The 25,439-nt window shown below is 41.4% G+C and overlaps 1 protein-coding gene across 1 annotated transcript in view; it reads left to right on the forward strand.

The window, feature by feature from the left end:
* The window catches only part of lrfn2b (leucine rich repeat and fibronectin type III domain containing 2b), a 246,055-nt gene extending 225,118 nt beyond the window's left edge, over nt 1-20,937 (forward strand). Inside the window, exon 8 of the mRNA XM_017724849.2 lies at nt 14,684-20,937. Within this exon, the coding sequence (XP_017580338.2) occupies nt 14,684-15,710 (1,027 nt within the window). The 3' untranslated portion in view covers nt 15,711-20,937. The remainder of the gene's footprint in view (nt 1-14,683) is intronic.
* The last annotated feature ends 4,502 nt before the right edge of the window (nt 20,938-25,439 follow it).

A 25,439-nucleotide genomic window follows, 5' to 3' on the forward strand; every position in this document is an offset into this window, starting at 1 on the left:
TTTGTGTTCTCTGTCCTTTTTCTCCCTCTCTCCATCTGTACTTTCTTCCTTTTTTCTCCCTCTCTCCCCTCTTCTCTCTCTCACTCTCTTTTTATCTCCTTCTTGCTCTGTCTCCTCACCCTCTCTCTATCTCTATCTGCATTTTCTCTCTCCTCTTCTCTGATCTCCTTGTTCTCTTTCTCTGTCTCTCTCTCTCTTGCTCTCTCTCCCCCTCTGTCTCTCTCTCTCTCTCTCTCTCTCTCCCCCTCTGTCTCTCTGTCTCTCTCTCTTGTTTATCTCTCTCCTCCCACTGCTCTCTCTATCTCCCTCTCTCTTTCTCTCCCCTCTCCATCTCTCCTCTCGTTTTTTCTCCCTCTCTCCCCTCTATCTTTTTTCATTGTGTTCTCTCTTCCCTCCCTCTCTCTTCTCTTTCTCTTTTTTCTCCCTCTCTCCTCTCATTTGCTTTTTTCTACCTCCCTCTCTCTTTTCCCTCTCTCTCTACCTCTCCATCTTTCTTTGTGTTCTCTGTCCTTTTTCTCCCTCTCTCCCCTCTCTCTTCCCCTATTCTCTCTCTCTCACTCTCTTTTTATCTCCTTCTTGCTCTGTCTCCTCACCCTCTCTCTATCTCTATCTGCATTTTCTCTCTCCTCTTCTCTGATCTCCTTGTTCTCCCCCTCTGTCTCTCTCTCTCTCTCTCTCTCTACCTCTCTCTCTCTCTCTTTCTCTCCCCATCTCTCTTTCTCTGCTCTGTTTCTTGTTTATCTCTCTCCTCTCACTGCTCTCTCTATCTCCCTCTCTTTTTCTCTCCCCTCTCCATCTCTCCTCTCATTTTCTCTCCCTCTCTCCCCCTCTATCATTTTTTCTGTTCTCTCTTCCCTCTCCCTCTCTCTTCTCTCTCTTTTTTCTCCCTCTCTCCTCTCATTTGCTTTTTTTACCCCTCCCTCTCTCTTTTCCCTCTCTCTCTACCCCTCATCTTTCTTTGTGTTCTCTGTCCTTTTTCTCCCTCTCTCCATCTGTACTTTCTTCCTTTTTTCTCCCTCTCTCCCCTCTCTCTTCCCCTATTCTCTCTCTCTCACTCTCTTTTTATCTCCTTCTTGCTCTGTCTCCTCACCCTCTCTCTCTCTCTATCTGCATTTTCTCTCTCCTCTTCTCTGATCTCCTTGTTCTCTTTCTCTGTCTCTCTCTCTCTTGCTCTCTCTCTCTCTCTCTCTCTCTCTCTCTCTCTCTCTCCCCCTCTGTCTCTCTCTCTCTCTCCCCCTCTGTCTCTCTCTCTCTCTCTCTCTCTCCCCCCCGTCTCTCTCTCTCTCTCTGTCTCTCCCCCTCTGTCTCTCTCTGTCTCTCTCTCTCCCCCTCTGTCTCTCTGTCTCTCTCTCTTGTTTATCTCTCTCCTCTCACTGCTCTCTATATCTCCCTCTCTCTTTCTCTCCCCTCTCCATCTCTCCTCTCATTTTTTCTCCCTCTCTCCCCCTCTATCTTTTTTTCATTGTGTTCTCTCTCTTCCCTCCCTCTCTCTTCTCTTTCTCTTTTTTCTCCCTCTCTCCTCTCATTTGCTTTTTTCTACCTCCCTCTCTCTTTTCCCTCTCTATCTACCTCTCCATCTTTCTTTGTGTTCTCTGTCCTTTTTCTCCCTCTCTCCATCTGTACTTTCTTCCTTTTTTCTCCCTCTCTCCCCTCTTCTCTCTCTCTCACTCTCTTTTTATCTCCTTCTTGCTCTGTCTCCTCACCCTCTCTCTATCTCTATCTGCATTTTCTCTCTCCTCTTCTCTGATCTCCTTGTTCTCTTTCTCTGTCTCTCTCTCTCTTGCTCTCTCTCCCCCTCTGTCTCTCTCTCTCTCTCTCTCTCTCTCTCCCCCTCTGTCTCTCTCTCTTTCTCTCTCCCCCCTGTCTCTCTCTCTCTCTCTCTCTCCCCCGTCTCTCTCTCTCTCTGTCTCTCTCTCTCTCTCACCCTCTGTCTCTCTGTCTCTCTCTCTCTCTCTCCCTCCCTTTCTCCGTGTCAGCTCTAAGGCGTTTGATGAGGTATAAAGTGTTTTACAGTGCGCTGATGTAGAGTCGTAAATCTGTGTGAGGAGAGAGCGAGTGAGCGGAGAGAAAATCCAATTACTTAATGTCATTTAAATCATTTATCCATTAATATCTGGGGGAACGTGCGATGACTGTGCTCTTCTGCTCAGTCCATTTGCTGGTAGTCTGCACTCACCACGTCCTCTGCGTGTCTGTAGGTTTTTTGTCCGCAGGACTAGACAATATATTGTTTGTACCGATATTGGTGTCACACAAAAATGTAGATGTTTCAATTTTTACTTCTATTGAATTTCAGAATTTCTGTCACACTTTTAGTACAATATATAGTTCCCTTTGGCATCATTTTAAAAGTTCCCCGTATCCCAATTTCCTTTTGTTTTTAATTCCTGTCCCTGCTTATAAGACTGGTGCCGTTTTATGTACCTAAAGAGGTCATGTTTATTGCTGCAGAGTCATTTTCTGAGCTTTCTCTGTCTTTTAGAATTAAAATTTTTTTTTACTGTTCCTTTAAAACTGATATCAGATGCCAAAGTTAAACACCCCCCGGTCAAATTACATGTTTTGTTGGAGTAGTTTAGAAATAAATTAACACATCTTCTACACACAGGAACACAAATATAGCATTTTTCTACTATGTTACAATTTCTATTTATTAAAAAAATATTAAATGTGATAAAATATTAAAACTTTTGCACAGGGCATATTTTATGTTTTATGTTTCCCTCAGTATGTTAAATTCAGTAAATTTGTAATGTCCAGGCAGCCTGCTAGGCCACCTCCAGCTGCAGGGAGTCCTGGGATAGCTTTGGGCACTAGTGCCAACTCACTACTCACCGCTCAGTCTCAGTTCACGCTGCCTGACAAGTTGCTCTGACTCAGCTGGTAAACTCGGTATCCGTCTCAAGTTTTGAGTCTTTGCTTTTCTCAAAATGTTCTCCAGCATAAGTCTTAAAAAAGTCTCTTGAGTGTATGTAGGGAGACATGAGGGTGAGTTTTTTGGATTGAGTTTTGATCATCCTTTAAGTCTTGGCACACTGTATGAGGACCAACTGTCAGTTGAGTCTGAGCTGAAACACTTCTTATAACTTCAGCACGAGTGGGCAGGGCTAAACTGCTGTAGACTGAAAAGGTGGACATATGTAAATGAGTTTGTGACATCACGAAACATAAAAATTCAAAATTATGTTTTTGCAGCTCCACATTGGGGGTGTTTCACAGTATTCCACTTTGTTTCTCAGTTTAGCTGGATAACTCAAGCCCAAAGTCAAGCCTGTCCAACAGAAAAAGAGCTGAGGGACATTTTATTGGACAGTCCTCATCTTTGGACTTAAGCTGTCTGGCTAACTGAGAAATGCTGCTTTGTGAAGGACCTTCATGGACCGTATGGACTTGTTAGTGAATGGCACATTTTTTAAAAAAAAGGAAGATTTGAGTTTTTCGTGTTAGAGGCTCTTTAATAAAACATGGTTTGGACGGCAGTTCTTTATAATAAGGCAGCAGTCGTCAGGAAACAACCTTCTGGTGCTGAATTTTATGCTGAATTAGATTCTGCCAGCCAGAGAGAAAGCAGGACAATTGATTTCCATCCTGACGGCAGCTCAATGAGACGCTAGCTGTGGGGAGATTGGAGCCAGTCTTCCCAAACACAGCCACTGCACCAAACACTCCAGCTGAAGAAAGACCAGAAGCTTGTTATCTTTCATCATGGATTCCCATCAGCAAACTGCAGCCGCTCCGCTTCCCCAGCTCATATCATTCCTGGGCCTGCAGCTAAGGTAGCATCACTTTCCCTGCTCTGCACTGATTCTGTTCGCTATCAGCTCCAGTATGCAGGCCGGGTAGATCCCGGCTGGGAGATAGAGCCCGCTCCTGTACTAAAAACGGATTTTGAAGTGGAGGATCTCTGTGGAGAGTCCACAGACTGAACGTCAATCGCTTTCCCTTTTAGTAAAGGATGTGAAGTGAGGGGATGTTTTATGCGCTCGATATGCCCTGTCATAATCAAACCGACACAAACTCCTCAGGCAGAATGGTAAAGGATTGAAACCTCTAGTGCTCCCTGAGCTCCCGAGCTTAAGTATCGCCAGCGTTGGACCAGAAGCTCATATCTCCAAAAAGTAACTGACGCAAGAAAGAAAGAGAAATTGACTCAAGTCATTTTGGACCATCTTTTTTAGTCTGTTCATCTTGATGAAGTATCAGTGGCTACAGATACCCTCAAATTATCTGTAGGTTTTGAGGAATAGTATGATTTTTTTTTTTACTCTGAAAGTCTCAGACGTACAAACTACAAAAAAAAAAAACGTGTCTCGTCAAGTGAAATTCTCTTAAATCTAGTCAATATGTTTAATATTTTTAAAACTGTTAAAACTCTGGTACCTAGGGCAGCCCCACTCAATCATTCCTGGAGCTGATAAATACATTCGAAGAGTTTGGAGCTTTTTCAGGATATAAACTCGATATACAAAAGATTCAATTGATTATATTAAATTATATACCCCCTCAGGGAAGTCTCAGGGATGCATATAAGCTCAATTGACAGTCAAATAAAATATTAATGTATTTGGGAGTGTTTTTGCCAAAAGAATTTTCAATATGGTCCATTAAATATTACAACAAAGGCAGATATGCGAAGATGGGACCTTATCCCATGCCTCGCCTTAATCAAGAGGGTAGAAAGAATCAAAATGAATGTACTCCCTCAAACACTTTATCTTTTTCCAAATCTACCATTAGAGATATCAGATCAGCAATTTAGAGAATGGGACAAATGGTTTATTTGGCAGGGGCATAAACCTAGAATTAAGGGCATCACACTACAGCAGGGAAAAGAAAAAGGAGGAATCTCGCTCCTCTGTCTGCGTGACTACTGCTTCTCAATTAAGGCCTTTAATATGTTGGAGTAGTGAGCACTATACAGCAGGATGGAAGAAAATCGAAAATGCATTGGCAGTAAGTTTCCCATTGCAAGCCATGACAGCTGACAGAACACTAATGAAACAGCTTGTGGATAGGGAGAATCCATGGATCAATCTAACGATGAAAATTTGGGAAAGGATAATGTCTTTAAGGGGGATACAAGTTTCAGTAAGCCTGCTGAAATGGGGTGCCTATGATAGTAAGTTTCCCCCTGATAAAGAAGACAAAGGCTTTAAAGTATGGGTAGGGAAGGTCTTACAACGTACATCACCTGGAGTATTCCAGTCATTTCAGTCTTTAAAGGAAGATTACGGATTAGAACAGGAAGGTTTTTAAAGGTATTTTCAAGGGCGATGTTATCTCAATAAATCTTTTAAAATGTAAATCCACAAGCTGTAGAGACAGGACTCCTCAAAATGATTTGGTCAACTACCAGATTAGGTACTTGTGCTAACATTATTTCTAGGATTTGTAAAGAACTCCTTCTTTATAGGAAGGATAATACGTTTTATATTAAAGAAAAGTGGGAGAATATCGCTGGCAGAGAACGATTGGGACAAAATATGTCAGCTGGGCAACAAGTTCCTTAACCTGGAGAAAATTTTGGGGAAAAAAAATGCCATTTGATTCTTTATTATACCTGCGCAGAAACAACGCCAAGGTTCAGGAGCCGGCTGCTGGAGAACGTGTAATTCAGCCAATGCAAATCATTTCCATATCTTTTCGGAATGTACGGTTCTGTCTGGGTATGGGAAAGCTATCCATCAGGCTGTCTGTGCTATATTTCAGATTAATATACCCTTTGACTTTGGCTTTCTTCATCAGGGAATTCATTCTTTAGACTTGGGTCAAAATGATATGAAATTGTTGAAGACCTTGCTGGCTGCAAGTAAGAAAGCAATCACTAGAAAATGACTGTCTGTTGAACCTGCTCAACTGTTTGATTGGTCATGATCAATTGTTCATGAAATTTATATTATTAAAAAGCTCATTTATTCCTTAAGAATTGATTGGCAAATTCGGTCAGATTTGGTCTAAGTGGCTAGTATATATGACCCCAGTGCCCAGAAGTTATGTAGGTTTTTTAATGACCTATTTTTTTATTCCCTCTCTTCTTAATTAAAGAACATGCCTCCCCTTTTTTAATGTAGTTTTTTTTTTCAAGGAGATAATTTGAAGGAAAAGTCATCAATTGTAATGTTTTTAGTTTGTAAATTCCTTTTCATTTATTTCTTTATTCCCCCCCCCCTTCTTTCTTTAAAATGATTATTGATTTGGATGGTATTGCCAAAATAGAAAAAAGAGGTTTGTATGTATGTATGTAATTAGGTATTTGTGTATATAGTGATACAAAACTACAGGAACATTGAAAGTAAAGCACCTGAATAGACCCATAAGGAAAGCCACAATTGTGGTGCTAACTGATAACTGTAATTTGCTATTTTCTTCCATGTTCTTTTCAAAGGACTTTCCCCAATAAAAAGACAATTAAAATGGTTAAAACTCTAAGAACCCATGATTAAATGGTTCTCTGTATGGTGAAACGGTTCTTCAGGTTGATGGAGAACATGGTAAATACGATCATTTAAAGGGTTCTGCTATTATTACAAGCTTGACATTGAAACAACAGCAGAACCCTCTTAGGTGCTATATAGAACTCTTACATTAGCACATTCTCCATCAGTCTGAAGAATCCTGTCACCATCCAAAGAACCCTTTAATTATGCAAAGTATCCTTAGTGTGTTTATGGTTCTGCATAGAGCATTTGCCTTTACTAAAGAACCCTCGAAGAAGCATCTTTTTAAAGGTGTAGCTTTAACTTAAAGTTAATAAAGCTACATTTAGTCCCCTCTACATTTCATTTCTCTTTTCCAGTGAGTGAATTGAGATACTTGGTTGTGTAATCTCTATAGAAAAGCATTTACCAACAGAATAGGATGCTCCACATGTGCATAGGTTGCCATGTGCCATGCCAGTTGTGGAATAAAGGGGTATAAAGCCCCCCAGTATTGGGCTTTGGAGCAGTGGAACTGCGTTCTCTGGAGTGATGGAGCTCCATCCAATACCATTGGGATGAGTTGGAGTGATCCAGAACTGACCCTCTAACATCAGTACCTGACCTCACTCATGCTCAATCAGATCCTCACAGCAATGCCCAACATCCAGAAAGGCTGTTACTGCAGCAAAGTGGGACAAACTCACCATATAAACCCTTCATTTCAGAACAAACTCTGGACTCAGGAGTGAGTGTCTTTAAACTTTTGGACATAAAGGAGTCGGACAGAGGTCAAGCTCAGCTCAAAGGAAAAAGCAGGACTTGGCTTAAGCCCTGTGCAGGAAACAGACCTATAGGTTATGACTTGAAGGTCAACAAGCCTAAATCTGCAAAAAATAAGGACCAAAACAGAAAGAAATACAAAAACAGTCTGTTTCTAAATGAAGTGGTCAGGAGCAGGTTAAAGACATTCATCACAGCAGCGCAAGGGGCATGTGCCACGGATGTTGGACAGGAAGTCACACGTCAGATGGAAAGCCTGGGCAATGCTTCAGCTGGATTGCCATGAGGCATCTGCCCCATGCTTTGTTCCATAATGTCCGGAGCGTCACCCGCTGCGTGATTTAGTGCGTCTGTCTGTCCCCGGATGTGATGCATAGTCAGGCTGATGCTGCTCTCCGGGGAGCTGCGCTCGGTGGCTGTTTGTTCGTCATACACTCTGAGCTCAGTCTGCTCTTCTAAACAACACAGACAGGCTTTTTTGATTGACGGCACACAGAGACTGTTTGTCATGTTGTTTTATTAAACAGTGTCATACTGGGTTACAGCATGACTGATGAACGCCGTGGACACAGCGTGGAGCGTTACGGCATGAAAACACCATTAGCAGCTTCTTATCTCAGTAACTTCTGTTGAGGGATCGTAATTTAGCAGGTCTGTGGTTCTGTACCTGACCTAACACCCCCTTTTCCACAAAATAAGATGATGGTGCTTAATCTTAAATTGCATCTGCTGGAAAAAAAAAAAGGTTTTCGGCCAATGAAAAATCGATGCTATTCTGATTCCATAAAACCCGCTGGCCTGGAACCAAGGAAACAAGGAGTGGTGAGGCAGGTTGATGTCATCAGATAAAGTTGCTTACAGGAGTTGATCTACCAATTTTGAGATGTGTAATCTCTGTTTATTTTAGCTTGAGCTGCCTTCAGCTGGAAATTCTCCTCTGTCTTTGCTAATGGTGCATGTGGGAAATGGGGAAATTTCCAATGGAATTTCTCACAAGGGTTCAGCTTCTCAGAGTTGCCATTCTGTGACATCACTAATAAGAAGTAGTAGCATGTTTTAAGTGTCTTAGGCCATAATTTGGGTTGATGTTTGTGTGTTTGTGTATAGAATCTACGATAAGATTTATATTGTGCATTTAATGTCATTTTGGTGGTATATTAACAGTTTTTTTTTATTAAAATTTTACATTTTTAATTTTTTTTTATTAAAATAAACAAAGCACTAACCAAACAACACTTACTATGACATAAGCCTGGGATTTTAAGGATTTAAGAGCTTTTGTATAAACCCACAGCATCCAAATATTTGCTAGACAGCTGCAAATATCCATTTTCTCTGGATCTCAACAGTCAAAATTGTCTGATTTCCCAAATGAAAATATTTGCAATTGAAGCGAAGATTATTGAGAAACCATGAGACTCATGAAAAATAATAGGAGGTAAGTGAGGATAAAGTCACCAAACAAATTGACATCATTGCAAAGAGCACCAGACTGGGAACTAAAGTAACTGTTGATGTGTTGACATTTTTAAAAGTATATCTTAGAGCTTCTTAACTTCAGCTATTTGGACAACTTGTGCTAATATTACATCTTGACAGATTAAATCATCCTATATTATATTTGACGTATCTAAATTGTTTTTAGATTATGAGATCATAAGGCTGTAAAGAAGAAGATTACTCAACTTATTAAAAGCCACTTTTTACTTGTTTTAACCTTTTTAATCTAGAAAAGAAGTTTTCTATTGGCAAAATAATTTTGCTTGTTTCAGCCTTTGTCAGCACCAAATTGCTGATAATAAACAGCGAACATCTTGAAAAATGAGTTAAATGAACTTATACTATTCTTGGACGATGCTTTGTAATAGCAGTATGATCCTCAAGAGAATTCAGAATCCCAGGTGTTCCTGGAGATACAATAGGAAAAGCTGGAATTATAAACCATTGTAATAATTGAAAAACATACTTAAAAACAAGTCCAGGCACTATAAAACTAACAGTGCCCAAGGATCTGAGGGCAAAGCCACATCCACATCCAGTTATATAATCGTTGGGACTTGAAGCTGGTGGGACTCAGCTCTTAAGAAGGTTTTCTGGTTTCCAGGAACCGACAGAGGCTCCGGTAGCATAGTGGTAGACCAAGGGGTGAAAGAGGAATAAATCAGGCCTTTCCTGCTGTTTCTCTGTGTAACTTAGTCTGGCAGAGTTAATTCACTTAGACTCACACGTTAAAATAGACACAGAATGTAACAACAACAGCACACATACACACTCAAAGCCCACAGTCGTTCCGCCAGCCTCGCCTGGCTTCTCCACCATTCCTCATTTCTTTTTAATGTGTCTATCCATTAGCGTTATTGTGAGGCAGTGTTTCTGCTGCACGAGGATCCACTCAGGGGGTCCAGACTCAGACGAATGTCAAAACCTATTCATTTCTCTGAGCGCTGCCTCTGTACGCATGCTTCTCCAGCCCTGAGCACGTTTGCTATTTTTGCTTACATCAGCATAATCAAATCGCCCCCGACACGCGGACGCAATCAATGGAGCAGGAGGCCGTTTGTGCGACCTTGTCCAGAAGGAGCAGGCCGGAGCGAATCAATGGCTGGCGTGAGCTATGTCTGCTGCAGAGAAAGGATGGAGGAAAGATGAGGCATGAAATAGCATGATGATTACAGGAAGGAGAGAAGATGAGGAAGAAGAGGAGCAGGAGGGAAGAGGAGAAGGGGAAGAGAGAGAAAGCAGTGCAGGAGCTTGTTTGTTGTTTTGTTTACTTTATCAGATGATGCTGTAAGGAATAGTTGGTGAATAATCTAATATTTTTACTCTTTAGCCTTAACAGTTCCTTGGGCTGTGTACAGAGCTGCCTATTTCCATATTTAGAATAATACAAGTATAAAGCAGTGTAGGGAAAAAAGCTAATCCGCCCACCTAGCCCCAAAGTAGTAATCAACCAAGACACGTGTCTGAAGTCTTCACTGAGTAGTAAAGATAATAATATGGTCTCCCAACTGACTGTATATCATATGGTACAGTGGTGAAGAAGTGTCAAAGGATTTGTGTTTAAAAACTGGTTAAGTTGGCAGTTCCCATGTTTCGGATGTTCTGCGTTGCTTTATGAAGCCTCGCTGCTTCAGAGTCCATCCATCCATCCATCCATCCATCCATTTTCCAAGCCGCTTCTCCTGCAGGGTCACAGGGGGTGCTGGAGCCTAACCCAGCAGTCATCTGGCGGAAGGCAGGATACACCCTGGACAGGTCGCCAGTCCATCACATGCTTCAGAGTCAACAAAGCCAAACAGTAGTGCTTCTAGTGGAAAATGTGAAAGATCTCAAAGATCTCAAAGTTTTGCACATAAAATTTATCACCCTGGAAGTGAGCATCAGGACATTGGGATTAATGTTACATAGCTTGCAGGTGCTAGTGTGACTGGGCCTTTACACTTTGCCTAACCTTTAAAGGTCAGAATTCATGGTAGTTTTTCGCATCATGTCATATGTCTTTACATGTTAACGTCACATGCACAGCTTTGAAAAGGATTAAACTGGTGAAGATATAATGAAAATAGTACATAATTCACTCACATCCTCAGAAGACGCGTGCTTCACTACGTTTTGACCGTGTAGTCTTTGAATTCTTCATCATTAGACATTAGAAGATGAGGATGAATCATTAGATTATCCTTATCATTAGATTCATCCTCTTGGGAAAGGGGGCCAATGCACAACCCAAGCTACAAAAGGTTCTTCCACATATTGTGTAATTACACATATCCACCAGAGAGGTCTCCAAATCCTCAAAACCTACATGACAGGCAAACTGCAGCTTTAAACAACAACAACAACAACAAAAATAGTGCTTGTTCACATCTGTGCAAGCAAAGTTATTAGTTATTAGCATTGACAGGTGACAGGTGACAGGTCCTTCATTGCACAGAGTTTAATCTCCTTGTTATTATTAGGCCTACCATTCATTTGCCTCCCATGTTGTCTATTTCCTTCATCCTCCATCTCTCATTTTTCACATTTTTCACATTTTCTTGTCCACTGAACTCTCTCTTGCATCCTCATTTCATTGGCCACTTTCCTTTTGGTTACTGGGGTTTGAGACTGAAGTTGTTGGTTGACTCAAATGATAATAAGTGAGTTAAAGTGAGCTCTTATTGTTTCTGCCCTTCAGCGGTCTTGATTTGTATTTAATCATTTATTGCCGGGTCACAAATGTTATGGCATGACTGCCTGATTTCCTTTTAGTGGCATATCTGTGGGACCCCCGCTGGCTCCGCCTCTGGGTAGAAGCTTTCATTATTTGTTAACCTCAGGTTTACATTGGAACGGCAAGGCCAAAAAAAAAACAGATTCAGACACCAAACATGTTTTGGCAAATCAGCTGCATTTGGTGTAAGTGGTGGAAAACTGGAGGAATTAGATTTCTTGCCACACTTTTACTTTAATTATTGAAATGTGCTGTTTTCCGGACAAAGCCAAAGATCTCTTAGTGAAAGCGTGGTCCAGCTTTGCCTGGTAGCTGCTTCAGGATTGACTCACTGATTAATGTTATGGCCTTGTGCTGTCTCTGATAGAGGTGAAGTACACCATCCTCCAAAATTGCCTTCCACTGCCTAGAGCTATGCTAGAACTTTTGCTTTTTCCTGTCCTTGCACAATAAGTAGCACCAGACGTTTCCCACCGAGTTTTTGAACTAAACTGAATTAACTGTTTAAGTTTTGGCCAAAATCAATTGGAAATGGATATGCAAGAGGGCACAGAAAGGGTAGCCGGCGAAAAAAATGTGAGAAATTGTAAGTGAGTAATAGATTCCATCGCCAGGAGCACGGAAATTTCAGAGTATTCTCACATCCTAATAGATCTTTCCATGGCGTGGAAGCAGAGATGGGCTCACTTAATCAGAGCTGGTGAAGAGAGAGAGAGAGAGAGAGAGAGAGAGAGAGAGAGAGAGAGCGAGAGAGAGAGAGAGAGTTAAGTTATTTATCACGAGGGCTTGGCTGAGCAGTGCTAGAGTGGCATCCAACACAGACCAGTAATGGATCCCATCCCAGCTTGTCTGATAAAATGATTTCTGTGAAGTGGACTTCAGGGAAGGGAGCCATCGCCTTTACTGTCAGGACCACCACAGCTCTGAGGGCCTTCTGAAGGGACCCTGCACGAAATGCCTACAAAGGCTCAGTCATAAATGTTCCATAAGGCCAACTGTCTCTCATCTGGATAAACCGTGAGTGACAGGCATCTAACATTAGCCAGCACAAAGGCGCTCGCTCTTCCTTCTCCTCTCACTCTATTACGTTCAGACTCCTTTCCAGCCTTATTTATATATTAACTCATGTGGGACGGCTGCGCTATCAAACAGGCCGTCTGCTCACTGTATCAGGACAGATGGCTTAAAGAGATAAAGCCAATTACTGTTGGCTGTCAATTAGAGTGCAGGCCAGAAAAGCAGCCTCGGCTCTGGAGGAAAGTGGCAGATTTTGTTCCGTGTTGACTGGGAGCGATCACAAACGACGTTCACTCGAACACAAAGAAGCAGGCATTTGCCCAAGAAATCTGCTGGCGCAAATAAAACGTGACGACTTAAGACGCACTTGCAGCCATTATCGTAATCCTGTGCTATTGTATTTTCATTTGGCTGCCCATTCAAGTATTAACAGTGGCATTATGGACATGCATGTAGCTAATGACCGACCGCTAATGCATCCGTCACAACAGTGCTGTGTGTCTCAACACGCTAATATGGTTTATGAGAGTGTGTGTAGGCTACCCGTCACAAGTTTGGGTTCACCTTTGCTTTTTTTTTTATTTTATTGCCAGTACTTTTCAATTAAGTCATAATGTTTTTTTTTTTTGTACTCTGGAAGAGCAACATTGAGGCAATGCTGGGTCACTGCACTAAAACATCTGCATTTTATTCATTGTAATCCTACAGACTTAAATGTTTTATGTATCTGAAGTGCTAATCTGGATAAATGTCCCAAGTTCTACATTTTATAATTAGTTTCTGTCAACATTAAAAATACTATATATCAGCATCAGCCCACAGTTCACATATCGGTGCATCACTATATAATTGCACTGTAAAAAATGTTTTACTTTACTTTACTTAAATAAAAATAAAAAACTCATTAAAAAAAACTTAATATTTTGAGCTAATTGAATTTCATATATTAAGTTGGAGCGTAGCACATCACTAACTTCTGTCTAGCAAATCTATACCTGCACATATAGATTGACATCTTGTACATCTTGTAACCATATGTTATATAATCTGGATTGAATATATACATATTCTACCCCCTATGCACCCTGTACCCCATTTACCTCAGTCTCACAAATTGCATGTATGGCAATGTGTACAACTGTACATATCATAGCTTTTACTTCCTATCATAACATATTCCTGTACAAAAACTGTGCAATATTGTAGTATACACAGTATATTGTGTAGATGTCTATATTTAGAGTCTTGATTTGTTCCGTTAACTTATTATTGTTAGTTTAATTGACTCCTAATTGTAAAGCAGCCTAAATTATTAATTATTATTAATCAATTAATAATGAATTTCTTTCTTTACTGTGTGGTAATGCTGTATTTTACAGAAAGGTTCTGGTATTAACAAGGCAAGTGTGAGGTACAAACTCCAGACTACTAGGTCATTATTTTGGGTAACATGGTAAGTTCTGAGAAAGCTGGAGTAAAAAGTATCGTAAACAGATTAAACACTAATATTGTTTAAAGAGTCTTATATATGGGTTGTACCTGTTTATCATCAGCAAACTAAACTGAATCTGGGCTGTAAAAGAAAGCAGTTTTACTGGGTTCTTATCTAGTCTTTGTGTTTTGTGCACCAATTTAATCCCATTTCTGATTTACTTTTAAATATTTGACATTACAGTGGAATTTTAAGTTTTTTTTGTATTTAGTACTTATTGGTCCAAATAACTATGAGATATATGGCTACATCCTTTACCAGTTTAATAGTTTGAACTAATCATTTCAGCCTAATTTAGTTAGACTGTCTTGATATTTATCATAATTTTGCTCAAAATGATTATCTACTTGAGCTTTGTCTGTTTCTACTTCAGACTTGTTCAGTTAATACCTACAACTTAAGAGGACCTAAAAGAAAGCATTACCAAATTATTTTTAAATCTATTTAAAGTTAATGTTGAAAGTATTTTTGGTTTAGAAGTGGTTTAACAACTGAAAGTTTTGATGATGGCTCACATCAGTACGGGGGGATACAACGTACAGCCTTTATTTTTTCCTGTTGATTGTATTAATTTATGTGATATTGTGTCCTCTGAATAATCTCAAATAGGCTTTAACATGTTCTGTTGTTGCTAAATGACAAAAATGCTCATATGTATTAAAATCTTTAAAAAAAAACGTCCTCAAACTTTTGACAGTGATCAGTTTTATCATTATGCTGGGAATAGAGGTTAAAAATGTGTTTCTCTGTTTAAATCCAAAGGATGATCCCTGCGTCCAGCAAGGCGTTCCTGGTCAACAACTTGGTATCGGGGACCCGCTATGATCTGTGTGTGCTGGCGGCGTGGGACGACTCAGCCACCACCTTGACGGCAACCAGCGTGGTGGGGTGCGTCCAGTTCTTCACTCGGGATGACTATCCACAATGCCAGTCCATGCATGGGCAGCTCCTAGGCGGCACCATGATCTTGGTGGTCGGGGGCGTGATCGTGGCCACTCTACTCGTCTTCATCGTCATTCTCATGGTGCGCTACAAGGCAGGAGAAGGCGGGGCAGGGGAAGGCACAGAGCCTCCTGTTAGCAAGCTTAGTGATGTTAGTGATACTTATTCCCAGACCAATGGCGGACGACTGGGACCAAATGGAGTCCTGCTCCCGCCTCTAAAAAACAAGCCCAAAGTTACCATGCGGGACGAGGTGGTGGAGTTCAAGTGTGGTTCCCTTCAAAGCAGCCTAAGCTCTGCCTCCTCTTCCTCTTCCTCCTCTTCTTCATCCGGATCTCTGGATGCCGCGGGCTCCTACAGTCCCAACAGCGCCTTGGCTAGCATCTGGAGGTCAGCTAATCCCAAACCACGAGGAAATCTGGATCAGCTTCTGGGGGCCATCACCTCTCTGGAGCTAAGAGCCCAGACCAGGGAGGTTCCATCTCCAAAAGGTAACACCACACCTGGCCCTCCTGCAGCAACTGCTGCTGTTTCAGGAGCACCACCTCCACTGCCCCCTACTGACAAGGAGCCGCTGTTGGGCCGGACGCTGGACTCGCGGCTCAGTAAGCTGCTCATGCTGCCGCTGGACTCCAAGCCCAAGCGTAGCCACTCGTTTGACATGGGCGAGTTTGCGGCATCTACCGGCGCTCAACTGTGCAACTACCAGCGCAGGTTTAGCAACATCTGGACCAAACGCAGCCTCTCCATTAATGGCATGCTGCTCAAATGTGATGAGGAGGGCGAGATGGGCAGCAGTAAGGGCACTCTGGAAAGCTCAGAGTGGGTGATGGAGAGCACTGTATAGGGCAGGTGGACGCAAGCTGCCTTTAGGCCAGTTGATCATAACTCTGGTCCAGGACTGCTCCTGCCCTGCACATTTGGACCTGCTTTAAGAAACCTGATCCAACTAAACTGAACTAAACTGATATATCGGTGTATACCAAATTGAGTATTTATAGCTAAATACATAATTACTTGGTATATACTTTTATCTAAGTCATCAGATTTACTATCTTTATTAGGTTATGTAGTCATGGGAGTAAGGAACTAAAGTGTTGACACTGTACAGACCCTTTTAATGCACAAGGGAACTGATTTTGGGTTTTCTTGATGCGATTTTTAGCCTAAGTGTCTACTGGTCAAATTCTGGTTACAGCTGGTCAAATTCTATGTGTATTGTGAGGATGTAGCTGCATTTGCTTACATTTCTACATTGTCTGCCACGGTAACAACACACATTTGCGTATATCGGACATTGAAAGTGACACCAAATGACAAATTTTAACCTGATTGGTTAATTATGGACTGAATTTTCAACCACTCACATACAGTCTTATGCAAAAGTTTGAGCACCTCTTGTCATATGACATTTTATAAAAATACGTCAGCACATCCTCTGCTTTTTTTTTTTTTTTTTGCCAGTTTTGATGTACAATATTGTTTGCTGGGTTTGACATATTAGGAAACAAACATGAACATATAAAATGTGCCATAACTTTTGTACAGTATGTTATATAATTTTTTTTTTCCAGTATGTTAAATTCAATAATTGCACATTAAAACCAACAAACAAGTCATTTGACCAGGGCACCCAGACCTTTGTGTGTGACTACATATGGCTTGGGTCCAGTTTTTAAAAAGTCATATTTTATGTGGTTTTTGTAGATCAGAATGCAGAAAACTCTTCCTGCTCAAAGCAGATATGGCAAATGTCAGATGTGAATTTCCTGTTTTAACGAAGCATAAAAGTTTAGGGAGTTAGCACGTCTTTCCTGAGTCTATGCGGATGTTTTAGAGCAGGAAAATGCCAAAATGTGCAGGGCAGCGGTATTCCAGGACCACGATTATGAACAGCTGCCTTTAGGAACCTGCTGCTCTGGTGTCAAAGACTCAAAGGGAATAAACCCCCTGTTCCACCGTGCATGGAATTATATATTGATTCATGACTTTCAAGTGTTGTTAAAGCATATATTCACTTTACAACTTGATGTGTTGAGGACAGGTCCCTGACCAGCAGTTATCAGCTATTCGCTCTGGTGAATGAGTGTGCAAGTGTGAGATTGGATGTTTGTCTGTTGTGTGTACGTGTTGAATAACAAATCTACTGTACTAAATGAGAAATGTTCAGGCCATGTATCCTTGAGATTCTGGTCAGAGTCTTCATGCCCATTAAGGTGGACTGTTTTGTGACTGTTAAACAGCGTCTACAGAGGAAGTTGTATGGTAATGTTTTCTCCAGCAAACAGCACAGCAACCCAGACTGTACAGCAGCCTCTGGTACAAATGCTGTTTACACATGTAATGAATTTAAAGTTTTATATTTTTTATCCTGCCGGTCAAACACTAAATGTTAAACCGCTCCTTCTCAAGGGGAAGAGTAAAAACATTCGCAGAACTTTCATCCCTCCTCCCTCTTTCTCTCTCTTCTTCATGCCCCTCGAAGGAATCGTCTGCAAAAGCAGCGTTTTTAAAGGATCCACAGAGGTTTTTTTTATCTTAATCCAGGCAGAATATGAAATTTTAAAAAGAAAAACTTTGAAATGAAAGACACGGAAAAACCCATCAAATAAAATTGCTTAATCTTGCCATTAAAGCACCCAAGCTTTTATATGTCTGTATTTACAAAAGAACTGATAAGACTGGATGTTTTCAACCAGCATCTATGTATATTTTACTGAAATGGTCCAAATTTGTAAAATAAACTTCTCCTTGAGTTTCCAAGCCAATCAAAATCAAGCCACGGTGTACATTTACATTTTGATGCAAAAACAAGATCACTTCAGGTTCCAGCCCTGAAAATAAATCAACCACGTTCACACAGCCAAAAAAACACCACCAAAGATGCCATTTAGATCAGAGATGTCTAGAATTTAATGTAAAGAGTCAAGTCAGTGACTGCTATCTTTCTTTTAAATTACAGTATGAATGTGTAATATGAACAATTTACTCATCTCTCAGCGATACGTCCAGGAGCCATAGAAACATCATTCTGATGCTAATCAGCTCATTCTAATCAGATGAGACATTTACATTACATTTAGCTCTCGTGCCTGGTGTAACATATAGAACGTGTCAGATTGATGCGAAGATCTCGGCTCAGTAAAGCCCCAGTCTAGAGCTACTGTAAGTGGCAGGTGTGTCTGATAGGAGTCAAACAACAGTGAATCACAACTCGGGTTATGTGAAGGAGCCACTGGCCGGTCTCCACTGCCTGTGGTTTGTGGGCTGTTGGCTGGTTTCTGCATGCAGAGACTAATTATTGCTGCCTTCATGTGCCATGGATGGGCAGCCCCCTTATTTTTCTTATGATTACACAGTACCCATATAATAACCCAGTGGTGGGGGGGCTAGGATTCCACCTATCTGTCACTCTGACACCAGTCACTTAATATTGCTGCATCTGATGTATCTCCTAAATCAGGAGTGCCCAATCCAGGAGAGTTCAGACCCAAAGCACCAGGCTATTCAGATGCCACTGAAGGCCTTCATTACCTGGACCAAGTGTGTTACATTAGGGTTGGAGCTAAACTCTACTAGGTGGTCGTTCTCTGGGATCAGCAGTGAGAACCCCTGTTATAAACCATTGGTTTTCAACTGCAGTCCACAGGAATCACTGCCCTCCAAATACCTGATCCATGCAGAGATTGAAAATTAGCTAAAGAGTTTGTTAGGGAGAGAATAGTTTAAATTGTGAAGCCCAGTAGGTCACCTAGAAGCCACTGGCCTAAACCAGTGTTTCCCAAATCTAGTCTTGGAGGCCCACTTCTATGAAATTTTGGTATTTTTCCTGCTCCAGACACACCTCAGCAAAAGCCCTTCACTCCGTTAAAATGCAGGTGTGGTGAAACAAGGGAAGCTCTAAAATGTGCAAGGCAGTGGACCCTCTAGGACTAGGGTTAGGAGACATTGCTATAAACGTGTGTCAGTGGAGCATCACTCAGGTTGAAGGTTCAATCAAAGCTACACAAGAAATACATAATGAACAAAATATACAAACCTTGCAGCTTCCATTATGTACATTCCAAACCTCATAAGTAACATGAACCCTTGAGTAAGGTGTGCATGAGGGTCTTTTGCCCAGTACATCATGGTGTGTGAAGGTCTGTCCAGTACAAGATGTGTGGTGGAGCCCCCATTTCCACACCAGCTAAGCTAGCGCCACAACTAAAAACACAACTGTCCACCACAAATTTGAAGCATCATCCTTACTATCATACATGCATTATACATGCCATCCCAATATTGAGATGATCATCAATATGAGATCCCACACTAAAAGCTGCACATGAGTATCTCTTCAACTTTCTTAATCGAAAGTAAAAGCTTCAGACCCTTGACATTAACCCCTTGATAATGGCTGTTTCCTGATTAGGCTACAGATATGTTTGCATGTGTACTGTTGGTTGCATTACCTCCCAATTTGTACAAAAGGAGGAAAATGTTCCAAGCAAGACTGCCCAAAGTCCCCAAAGTTGGCCCACATGGACCTAATCCCCTCTCCCCCAGCCAAAAACAGAACATATATTTTTTAAAATGTTATTTTTAAGTATTTTTAGTATAAAAATAGGATAACGATATAAAGCAAAACATAGACAGGTTTCTACGATCCTTGATGTGATTCAATTGTCATTGTCTGTAACACTAATACAAGCTAATAGACATAACAGGCAGTGGTACACAGACAAGGGAAGATTTAGAGACCACAAGTGTCAAGAATATCATTTCACTGAATTAAAGGCAGTGTACTTTGTATCTAAAGAAACCATTGGAGTGCTTTGAACAATACATTTTACCCAAGTGTATTGAAGCTATGTGAAAAAATGAATGTAATGAGTTGCTAGCTGTTTTATATATTTGGTCCATGGTCTACCACAAACACCACAATTTGGCCCCCCAAGACAAAATAGTTGGACACCCCTGGTTTAGAAGATGCCAAAATAGAATGGGCTAACTAACTAGCTAAACATGTTTATGAAAGCAAAGCACTTGAACTCAAAGACTTTGCAATGTCTTGATGTCAAGTGGGAGATAGGATCCAAGCAGGTGAAGGAAGCATCAGCATAGTCTTCAGCTTCATGCAAATACGATCAATTAATACATGATTATTCAGTGTTATAACACTGGTTGTCAAACTCTGTGATGCTTTAAACATGATGGTGCTATTCCTGCTCAAATATGTCTGACCCAGCTCAAGAAGGACTTAATAATCATTATTTGAGTGGGATTAGTACTCGAGTAGGGCAAACACAAAAATGTGCAGAGCGTGTGGTCTCTGTCCTCGCGACTGAGATCAATTGCTTTGCTCTGAAGGCAGGCGCTCTGCATCCAGAGAAAACAAGCCAGTATTTACTTCCTAATGGAGGCGTTTACTTTTCTATCCCCAAGCCTCACGGCCATTAATTCCAGCTAGTCCAGCTATAGAGTGCCTAGAGAAATGCAAGATGTTGGTTAGAAGTCACATATTATGTGTTTTTCATGCAGCTCTCCTTTAAACTGTATTATCAAAGTCCTTGGCTCTGCCCATATGTTCTCATACTGGAAGGAAACTCTGTGCTAATTACTTGAGATGGAGAGCAAGGCTGTCCTGCCAAGCTGGATTGGGGCTTTAACGTTTCAGCTCTGATTGTTTCGACTCCCTCGCTCAAGCCCATTAGCGGTTCTCCTCAATCCACATTAGTCCACTCTCCCTAAGGGGCTGGAGCAAAACATCAATAGCACATCTCTCTGGTTCGACTTGCATGTAGGCTTCTCTCGTCTTCTGACTAGCGGACGTGCTTTCCTGTCCCTTTCACACAAAAGACTTGACTGGCTGCGTGACACTATAATACGGCTTTTTTTGAATGATTGATTGTGTACGATGGGAAAATTGTACAGTAGCATTTTATTCTCTTGGTACACAAAGACTAAAGGGGGGTTGCTTCACTGTGTTGTGATGATTTATCTGTTCAAATCCCTCTGAATGGAGGGAGCATAGGTGATGTTTCTGTGGTCAATCAGATCAAATTTTGTTTTGCTACAAAAAAGATAAATATCAAAATGTCTAATATGAGTTGTCCCTGGGCCTTTCTTTCATTTTTCCATTGATCTATCCATGCAGCACTCACAAATGCATTATTTTGTAGCTGTAACTGTTGTGAGGTTGGACACTGTTAGTTTCCACAGCTGACATTGTTCCAAAGCAGCTTTCCAGAAATGTGGGTGTCGCAACCTAATGAGTGTCTTCAAGTAAGAAAGTGTCATGAAAAAGTCCCTAAAAGCATGAGGAAAAACCGCTGAGAGGAACCAAGACTCAAAAGAAGAAACTCCCTAAAAGAACCACTGAATGGAACTGATGCAAAAAGGAAAAAAACCCTAAAGCATGAGGAAAATCCACTAAGAAGAACCAAGAATCAAAAGGAGAACCTCCCTGAAAGCATGAACACGAACCACTGAGTGGAACCAAGACTGAAAAGGAGAACCAACCTCCCTAAGATCATCAGGAAGAATCACTGAGCGGAACCATGACACCAAAGGAGGACCCCCCTAAAAGCATGAGGAAGAACCACTAAGAGGAGCCAAAATGCAAAAGTTAAAAACTCCACTAAATCCGTGAAGAGCCTTTTTCTGCGATACCACATGCCATTTAAGCGGTTAAACTCCTATGTGGATAATCACTGTTGCGTCCTGAAGGGGGCATTTTATGTTATAAAGTCAGAGTATGCTGTGGTGCATGTAAACATGACAATACATAGACCAGCCTTTTATACAGCTCATGTAAACATCTTGCTTCAGCCCAGTTTTTAGACAGAGCTCTTTCCTTTTGCCCTCAGACTGTACAAGTCCAAATTTGGTCATTTATAATAATTGACTTTTACATGTTCGTTGTTTGAGATGTTTTAAAATCTGTAACTCTGACCTGTCATGGATATACACATCACCATAACTTAAGCACTGATTATTCTCTATAAGAAAGCATCACATTCCATAATGTGGTCATTTTAAACAACAAAAAAGGCAAGTGGGGGCTATGATAACCTGCTAAAAGAAGTTTTGATTATTGTAAGCACCAAAAAATTTGGGGAAAAACAGCGATTTATGCCAGATGCCAGGCTCTGTAGAACTCATAAATAGAGATGCAACCCTGCATAGCGGGCAATGTCTTCAGCCTTGAAGGCTGAAGATTGGGGCTCACATCTATGTTACTGTTTAGGGGCAGCAAAGCTAGCACATCTGGCTGCCTCAGGACAAATTAACACTGTAAAATATTCAAAGTGTTTGTTCATACTAAAATCGGATGTTATGCTAAACATTAATTTATTCATTCATCTTCTTAACTCACTAGATCCAGCTAGGATAAGCTATAGCAATGGGGAAAGCACAGAATCCCAGATCCTGTCCCCTCCAACTACCTCCAGCATGTTCTTGGGGATCCCGAGCCACTCTCAGGCCAACTGTGCTTCCGGGGGGGGCCTAAAACGACCTTGAGGTCCCAGCGGTCCATGCTTGGTAAACCCCCACCAGGAGGCATCCAGGGGGCATCCTGATCAGATGCCTGAACCACCTCAACTGGCTCGTCTCAATGTGGAGGAGTAGTGGCTCTACTTTGATCTCCTCCTGGATGACCAAGCTCTACACACTGTCAGAAGAGTGTAGCAGCCACCCTGTGATGAAGGCTCATTTCCACAAAGTGGATTCGCAAATCTCATTCTTTCAGTCACTACCCAAAGTTCATGAGCACAGGAGAGGGTGGGGATGTAGACTTGCCATCTGATCCATGACAGCATTCCTGCTTCTGCCTGTCCCAGACTGCAGCCGATCTCACAATCCCTCTTCACCAATTCCGCAGCTCATTTCTACTTCTCTACAGGGGCATTGGCTACACTCTTAAAAAAAGATGGGTGTTTAGTAAAGAAAAATTCTGTATGGAACTGTAAATACTCAGAGCCCTTTGCATGATGAAATGGTTCTTCAGATTGATGGAGAATGTGCTGTAGATGGTCCTTCTTAAAAAGGTTCTCAGTCACTGAAAAGGTTCCTCTGTTGTAACAAAGCTTGATATCATAACAATAAAAGAACCATTTTTGGTGCTATATAGAACCATTTACAACACATTCATTATCAAATCTATGAAAAGAACCATTTAATCACACAAAGGGCTCTTTGAGCGTCCATGGTTCTATATAGAACCAATTTCTTTACTAAAGAAACCTTTCCTCTCCCTTCACATCACTCTCTTCTACACATCTCCTCTCTGTCCTGCTAACAGATAAGCATTTCAGTTACACATTTACATAGTTTATAAGTTGAAAATTCAGTGCAATTGTACTTGCCTGAAACCAAAGAAATGAGATTCTAAATATGAATATGATGCAAAAAATATAGCATTCTGTCCAGGTCATTTAGTGTCCTGATAAACACTATTAGCTCTGCAGACCAACAAGCTGATTAAACATTGAGGATATTTTCCTTACAGCATTAAGTTTGACTTGGACTGGTTTTCAAATGAGCGATGCTGTAAAATGAATTTGGAGTGTAAGCTTTAAAAGGAAAGTAACCTTAAATTTGCATTAAAATTGTCCTTTAAATAGAATAGAATATAACATACATTGTCCAGTTAATTTGATATTACAGGTTCAGTGACCTTGATATTTATAAAAAATCAGTTTACTTACATTTGTCTGTTAAAATAAGGATTCTTCTACAGTGGAGTACATCCATCCATTTTCTAAGCCGCTTCTCCGTCAGGGTCAAAGGAGGGTGCTGGAGCCTATCCCAGCAGTCTTCGGGCGGAAGGCAGGATACACCCTGGACAGGTCGCCAGTCCATCGCAGGGCAGACAGACAGACACAGACAGTCACTCACACCCAGGGGCAATTTAGCACGTCCAATTGGCCTGACTGCATGTCTTTAGACTGTGGGAGGAAACCGGAGAACCCGGAGGAAACCCACGCAGACACAGGGAGAACTCCACACAGAGAGGACCCCGGTCACCCGGCCGGGGAATCGAACCCAGGCCCTCCTTGTTGTGAGGCGACAGTGCTAAAACAGGTGATGAGATGTTGTTGATTCTGGATGAAAGGTATGAAATGTTAGCGTTACAAGGTTCGGGCTGGTTAAAAAATATTTAGGTCTACAGCCCTGAAAGCCCAGGCCAGGCAACACTGCTACTTCTCTTCTGGTTATTTTTCTTCCATCATTTGTCACAATAGCATGATTAATCTGCTTAGAAAGAAAAGACACATTTAGGTTCCCTGGGTTCTTTAATAAGAGTGGGTGCAATTCAGTTTAAAATCACTATCAACACATTTTTCCTTGAAAATGTCCCTGCATGGGCCTCTGCACGCACATGTAACCGTTTCTTCACCTGTTTTCCATTAACATTTACATCAGTCACATGATGTGTGTTTGATGAATTAAAAGTAATATAATAAAAAAATTACATTAGTCAAAATAATACATGACTGTCTGTAACCATGTCATATTATTTATTCATCAGTGTATTTTATTACATTACTAGGTGCCTTACAATCACAATATATAGCATTACAATCACAACAGTGGTATTTTGTCTATACTGTTCAACTCAAGCATTAGAGAATGCTGACATAAATTAGGCAGTGTTACTTTGTAGCCCTCTTGGAGTGCACAGCCTGTCGGATGAGATGAATATAAAGGACAGTAGGAGCGGCTGTGTGGGGCTTCAGCTCACTGTGCTGTGTATCATTGTGGCAGTTGTGTCTTGCACATCACTTCCCCTGCAGCTCAGAGATTAGCTCACCCTGACTGCTACACGTCACGCCTCAACGACAATCACATGGCCTGCACTGACCGTGGTAATGCATTCTCACCAGCTGACCACCATAGCCTTTCCATGTAAAGTTTTCTTCAGTGTATTTTTGCTTTTCATGGTTGTCACATTTATGTCTGTTGCTAGTGTAGAAAATGCTTGATAGGTTCCATGATACTACACTGCTCAAAAAAATAAAGGGAACACTTAAACAACACAATATAACTCCAAGTAAATCAAACTTCTGTGAAATCAAACTGTCCACTTAGGAAGCAACACTGACAATCAATTTCACAGCTGTTGTGTAAATGGAAAAGACAACAGGTGGAAATCATTGGCGATTAGCAAGACACACTCAATAAAGGAGTGGTTCTGCAGGTGGGACCACAGACCACTTCTCAGTACCTTTCTGCTTCCTGGCTGATGTTTTGGTCACTTTTGAATGTTGGTGGTCTTTCACACTCGTGGTAGCATGAGATGGACTCTACAACCCACACAAGTGGCTCAGGTAGTGCAGCTCATCCAGGATGGCACATCAATGTGAGCTGTGGCAAGAAGGTTTGCTGTGTCTGTCAGCGTAGTGTCCAGAGGCTGGAGGCGCTACCAGGAGACAGGCCAGTACACCAGGAGACGTGGAGGAGGCCGTAGGAGGGCAACAACCCAGCAGCAGGACCGCTACCTCCACCTTTGTGCAAGAAGGAACAGGGGGAGCACTGCCAGAGCCCTGCAGAATGACCTCCAGCAGGCCACAAATGTGCATGTGTCTGC

Source organism: Pygocentrus nattereri, chromosome 4 (assembly GCF_015220715.1).
Source record: "Pygocentrus nattereri isolate fPygNat1 chromosome 4, fPygNat1.pri, whole genome shotgun sequence".
In the NCBI taxonomy this organism is placed as follows: domain Eukaryota; kingdom Metazoa; phylum Chordata; class Actinopteri; order Characiformes; family Serrasalmidae; genus Pygocentrus; species Pygocentrus nattereri.